We start from the raw sequence: 6,986 nt of genomic DNA on the forward strand, positions 1-6,986 counted from the left end.
GATTAACAGGCTAGATTAGCAGGCTAGATTAACAGGCTAGATTAGCAGGCTAGATTAACCGGCTAGATTAGCAGGCTAGATTAACCGGCTAGATTAACCAGATAGATTAGCAAGGTTAAAAACTATTGTTCCAACGAAAATGCATCAGAAGTGGAAATCACAGGCTTTCGAGACCTTTTTAATGACGTTTTTAACTGATTATGATTTAGTAAAATGATTCACAGAGTTTGACAATAAATTGTTGTAATAGTCACATTTTCTAACATAGGCCCTATCGCTAACAGTTGGCTAATTTCAGCATAAAAATATTTGTCAATATTTGCCCTATGTAGGCTTGCAGGAAAAATTTTATGTTTTCCAGTAGAGCTACTAATGAATATGCCTAATGTGTTTAATAGCCTAATAATAATTATAATAATAATAATAATAATAATAATAATAATAATAATAATAATAATATTAAACCCGAATATGAATTATAATTGAATATTAAAAATAATAATGTAAATGATATTTAAAATAATGTGAATGAAGCCTGTTTAAAATCTTGATTTCACAAAGCTATGCAACAGAACGCTATGCCACTGAACGCTAAAGGGTCCCATCAATCGAATTTAAAAAAGCATAAAATCATATCCTTTATTTATAACAACTTAATGAATATTATTGGCTGAAGACTTTAATTCAAAGTTCTTGAAGATATTTTATTTCAATTAAGAAGCAGAACCTCCTGACTTGAATTTATCAAATCCGAATGAGTTTGGGCAGGAATTTATTAAAATGAATTTATATACAGTGGGGAGAACAAGTATTTGATACACTGCCGATTATGCAGGTTTTCCTACTTACAAAGCATGTAGAGGTCTGTAATTTTTATCATAGGTACACTTCAACTGTGAGAGACGGAATCTAAAACAAAAATCCAGAAAATCACACTTTATGATTTTTAAGTAATTAATTTCCTTTTTATTGCATGACATAAGTATTTAATCACCTACCAACCAGTAAGAATTCCGGCTCTCACAGACCTGTTCGTTTTTCTTTAAGAAGCCCTCCTGTTCTCCACTCATTACCTGTATTAACTGCACCTGTTTGAACTCGTTACCTGTATAAAAGACACCTGTCCACACACTCAATCAAACAGACTCCAACCTCTCCACAATGGCCAAGACCAGAGAGCTGTGTAAGGACATCAGGGATAAAATTGTAGACCTGCACAAGGCTGGGATGGGCTACAGGACAATAGGCAAGCAGCTTGGTGAGAAGGCAACAACTGTTGGCACAATTATTAGAAAATGGAAGAAGTTCAAAATGACGGTCAATCACCCTCGGTCTGGGGCTCCATGCAAGATCTCACTTCGTGGGGCATCAATGATCATGAGGAAGGTGAGGGATCAGCCCAGAACTACACGGCAGGACCTGGTCAATGACCTGAAGAGAGCTGGGACCACAGTCTCAAAGAAAACCATTAGTAACACACTACGCCGTCATGGATTAAAATCCTGCAGCGCACGCAAGGTCCCTCTGCTCAAGCCAGCGCATGTCCAGGCCCGTCTGAAGTTTGCCAATGACCATCTGGATGATCCAGAGGAGGAATGGGAGAAGGTCATGTGGTCTGATGAGACAAAAATTGAGCTTTTTGGTCTAAACTCCACTCGCCGTGTTTGGAGGAAGAAGAAGGATGAGTACAACCCCAAGAACACCATCCCAACCGTGAAGCATGGAGGTGGAAACATCATTCTTTGGGGATGCTTTTCTGCAAAGGGGACAGGACGACTGCACCGTATTGAGGGGAGGATGGATGGGGCCATGTATCGCGAGATCTTGGCCAACAACCTTCTTCCCTCAGTAAGAGCATTGAAGATGGGTCGTGGCTGGGTCTTCCAGCATGACAACGACCCGAAACACACAGCCAGGGCAACTAAGGAGTGGCTCCGTAAGAAGCATTTCAAGGTCCTGGAGTGGCCTAGCCAGTCTCCAGACCTGAACCCAATACAAAATCTTTGGAGGGAGCTGAAAGTCCGTATTGCCCAGCGACAGACCCGAAACCTGAAGGATCTGGAGAAGGTCTGTATGTAGGAGTGGGCCAAAATCCCTGCTGCAGTGTGTGCAAACCTGGTCAAGACCTACAGGGAACGTATGATCTCTGTAATTGCAAACAAAGGTTTCTGTCCCAAATATTAAGTTCTGCTTTTCTGATGTATCAAATACTTATATCATGCAATAAAATGCAAATTATTTCCTTAAAAATCATACAATGTGATTTTCTGAATTTTGTTTTAAATTCTGTCTCACAGTTGAAGTGTACCTATGATTAAAAATTACAGACCTCTACATGCTTTGTAAGTAGGAAAACCTGCAAAATCGGCAGTGTATCAAATACTTGTTCTCCCCACTGTATGCCTATTCCTGAACTGTGTTCCATATACGTATTTCATATAGGATATTTTAGTATCTTATCTCACCTGTGTTTCAGACAGAATGAGACCGTTGGCCAGCTGTTTCCTCTCTGCTCCTACTACGTAATGATTCTTCTCGAACGCCCGCTCCAGCAGCAGGAGCTGCGACGCGGACAAGGCGGTGCGGATGCGCTTGTGTTTCCGGGCGAATGGGACGTGCAGGAGCAGGCTATCTTGGGAAACATCGTTTCCTGGGGGCGGAGAGATGGTTTCCACTAGTTACCACATCCACGAAGACAAAATTGGCTATATCGTAGAAATTAATGAAAACAAAAATGTTATTTTTGGTCTTAATTGAAGGTTTTAGGTCTAATTAAAACAAAATGAGAAGATAACTGGTGGAAATGGTCGGGGTTTATGACTTTGTGGCTGTGGTAACTAGTGACGAGAGAGAGAGAGAGAGAGAGAGAGAGAGAGAGAGAGAGAGAGAGAGAGAGAGAGAGAGAGAGAGAGAGAGAGAGAGTTATATATGACATTTGAAATGTCTTTATTATTTTGAAACTTCTGAGTGTATGTTTACTGTTAATATTTATTGTTTATTTCACTTTTGTTTACTATCTACTTCACTTGATTTGGCAATGTTAACACACGTTTCCCATGCCAATAAAGCCCTTAAATTGAAATGGAATTGAAATTGAATTGAGAGGGAGAATCACAGTGGGGTTTAGATTGAAGCAACTACAACACAGAGCAACACCAGGCGCGTTTTGCTCTGCAATGAGGTGGGAAAGAACACAGCCCGAGGCAGAGAGGGATCTTAGACTAATTCAAAGGATTATTTGCCCTGTTGGTTTGAGGCTAGTTTATAAACTCTTTATGTAGTTTGAAGTGGTCTATGAAGCCTTTATAACCACTCTTCTGCATGTGCTGAGTCCATGTCGACGTAGGGCTCAATTTAAACTGTCAATTTGATATCGTTCCAAATAGGACTGTGTGACAATTATTTTTAATAATTTAACAACATTATTAGTCTACTTTATATTGAGAATAATGACATGAATCTCTCGTCATAAATGAGAATTAGGCCAATACGTTAAATGATCAAAAACATATTAAATTAATCGAGACTACAGATGCATATAGGCCATATAGTCTATATAGGTTGTAAAAAAATTTACAACCTAAAAAATCTGGCTAGATTCTGAAACAAAATTCTGGTTTGAACGTTTGGGAAGAAAATAATTACGATTTTCGCACTCACTCAGATAAGATAGTGGTTTGGTTTGGATAAATTCGCAGTGGGATTGACCGCGTGACAAAGACAATATTTATTTTACAGATTGCCTGTGGCCTGGTGTGTGTGCCGGGGGAAACCTTTCCAGCCGTGGGAAAATAGACTGGTTTAGACTTGCGCTCCATTAATCTGGATCCTAGTAGCCTAAAGTTTGAATGAAAATGACAGACTCCTACATATTTTATAATATCTTAATCACATTTCATTGGATTAGTCTATAATACATGTATGAAGTTATAAAAATGCAAATTGAAGTTTTTGACATGCCATCACATTTTCAAAATGGAGGGATTTTGGTGTTTAGCACTCTTTCTAATGCTCTTAATTTTGAATGTAATTACCTGTCACCTTAATGGAATATTTTCTCTGCTTATGACAGATATTTGATGCACCACAAATGCACTCCAAACCTGTGCCAAAACGAGGTAACAGCTGATGAGACGGTCATGTCAAGTTCCATATTATTACTCACCAGCAATTTGATGTGTTCTGCAGACCGCACAAATATTCCTTGTTTCGTTTTTAAAGTTTGATTACATTATAAAGCATGAAGCGGACCATATAGACCGCTTTAGGACCATATAGACCGCTTTAGGACCATATAGACCGCTTTAGGACCATATAAACCGCTTTAGGACCATATAGACCGCTTTAGGACCATATCGACCGCTTTAGGACCATATAAACCGCTTTAGGACCATATAAACCGCTTTAGGACCATATAGACCGCTTTAGGACCATATAAACCGCTTTAGGACCATATAAACCGCTTTAGGACCATATAAACCGCTTTAGGACCATATAGACCGCTTTAGGACCATATAGACCGCTTTAGGACCATATAAACCGCTTTAGGACCATATAGACCGCTTTAGGACCATATAGACCGCTTTAGGACCATATAGACCGCTTTAGGACCATATAAACCGCTTTAGGACCATATAGACCGCTTTAGGACCATATAAACCGCTTTAGGACCATATAGACCGCTTTAGGACCATATAAACCGCTTTAGGACCATATAGACCGCTTTAGGACCATATAGACCGCTTTAGGACCATATAGACCGCTTTAGGACCATATAGACCGCTTTAGGACCATATAAACCGCTTTAGGACCATATAAACCGCTTTAGGACCATATAGACCCCAATATCTACATTGAATATCAAATCAAATCAAATTTTATTGGTCACATGCGCCGAATACAACAGGTGCAGACATTACAGTGAAATGCTTACTTACAGCCCTTAACCAACAGTGCATTTATTTTTAACAAAAAAAAGTAAAAATAAAACAACAACACAAAAAGTGTTGAGAAAAAAAAGAGCAGAAGTAAAATAAAACTTGTAAGAGAATATAGCCTATATAGCCTTGCTGTAGTCAATGTGACAGTATTCATATTAATACTCATGTCACAGCCTTATCGTTCCATACCTCTCATGTTTCCTGTTGTGACAGTTTATTTGTTCATATGTTACTAGTATGACAATATAGACTGACATGGCCGAGGGCAGGGAGTTCTGCTAGCAACAAAAACATCCCCACTATCTGATTGACGCTTTCCCTTTACCAAAGTGTAGCCAAGGGGGAAAATGGAACGTGGAAATGTTTTCCATAAGTACTCTATCTCATATCCACTCTAGGTATTAGTTATGTTCACCAGTGGCTGTTATAAAGCCTATGCCTCGTGGTCCCACATCACCACAATAATATTGTAATAGAAACAAACATTAACTGGTGATTAACATACATGAAAATGAATGATTAGCCCCATCATCATTGCAGCCTAATTGTTGTCATTATTATTGATAGGCCTATGTATTAAGACTGAAAAACGATTCAATTGACTTTTCAACACACACACACACACACTCTCTCTCTCTCTCTCTTTCCAATACATTACCATGAAATCTGTTCCGTAAATCCAATGGGTAGAAGTTGAGAGAGTCTCGGTGTTGCGTCCCAAAGAAGTGTGCAGGGTGTTGTGGGTGGCCACCTCCTAGCTGGTCGGGGTTCATGGTCAGCCCGGGGTGGTTGACCGACTCAGGGAACACCAGCTCCGGGTTCTGATACAGAGACCTGCCGGTGTGACCCTGGTACCCGATCATGAAAGCGTCAGTGGGGTTGGAGTAAGTCAGAAATGGTTCCCTCAAAAAGTCATAGTGAGCAGCAACGGTTACGGTAGAGCCCTGGACCAACGTTTTGAGCGGGAACCTCGAGCCCCTTGCGTTAGGGACAGCCCTGGACCAACGTTTTGAGCGGGAACCTCGAGCCCCTTGCGTTAGGGACAGCCCTGGACCAACGTTTTGAGCGGGAACCTCGAGCCCCTTGCGTTAGGGACAGCCCTGGACCAGCGTTTTGAGCGGGAACCTCGAGCCCCTTGCGTTAGGGACGTGAGATCCATGGAACCTTCTGGAACGCCGAGGACTGAGACGTGCGCAAAGGGAGCAGAGCTATAGATGGCGCTGATTGGATGGCGCTGATTAGATGGCGCTGATTGGAAGAGTTCACCTGCCAATGAGTTCTCTCAAGTACCTAGCGTGTGGATTTAGCAGAAGCAGGAATGGAGTTGGAGATGACATGCAGCAACTCATTGCATTTACGTTATTTAGCAGACTCTCTTATCCAGAGCGACTTACAAATTGGTGCATTCACCTTATAGCCAGTGGGATAACCACTTTACAATGTTTTTTTTGTTTTTTTTGCAGGGGGGGGGGGGGGGGGGTAGAAGGATTACTTTATCCTATCCCAGGTATTCCTTAAAGAGGTGGGGTTTCAAGTGTCTCCGGAAGGTGGTGAGTGACTCCGCTGTCCTGGCGTCGTGAGGGAGCTTGTTCCACCATTGGGGTGCCAGAGCAGCGAACAGTTTTGACTGGGCTGAGCGGGAACTATGCTTCCGCAGAGGTAGGGGGGCCATCAGGCCAGAGGTGGATGAACGCAATGCCCTCGTTTGGGTGTAGGGACTGATCAGAGCCTGAAGGTACGGAGGTGCCGTTCCCCTCACTGCTCCATAGGCAAGCACCATGGTCTTGTAGCGGATGCGAGCTTCAACTGGAAGCCAGTGGAGTGTGCGGAGGAGCGGGGTGACGTGAGAGAACTTGGGAAGGTTGAACTCCAGACGGGCTGCGGCATTCTGGATGAGTTGTAGGGGTTTAATGGCACAGGCAGGGAGCCCAGCCAACAGCGAGTTGCAGTAATCCAGACGGGTTCATATGAAAATAATAGTTCGATAACCAAATAGCCTAGTCGTTTTTCCTCGGCTGATTTTTTTATTTGGGTCATTCAGCAAAG

At 41.9% G+C, this 6,986-nt stretch overlaps 1 protein-coding gene across 1 annotated transcript; it reads right to left on the reverse strand.

The window, feature by feature from the left end:
* Positions 1-2,456: 2,456 nt before the first annotated feature.
* Positions 2,457-6,099, reverse strand: LOC311145276 (homeobox protein EMX1-like; the record flags this gene model as incomplete). Its single annotated transcript, XM_084181510.1, has 3 exons — positions 2,457-2,650; positions 5,599-5,843; positions 5,999-6,099. The coding sequence occupies 3 exons, from the start codon at positions 6,097-6,099 to the stop codon at positions 2,457-2,459; spliced, it is 540 nt and encodes a 179-aa protein (XP_084037636.1).
* Positions 6,100-6,986: the final 887 nt, after the last annotated feature.

Source organism: Coregonus lavaretus (genome assembly GCF_964263955.1).
Source record: "Coregonus lavaretus genome assembly, chromosome: 18".
NCBI classification, from domain to species: Eukaryota; Metazoa; Chordata; class Actinopteri; order Salmoniformes; family Salmonidae; genus Coregonus; species Coregonus lavaretus.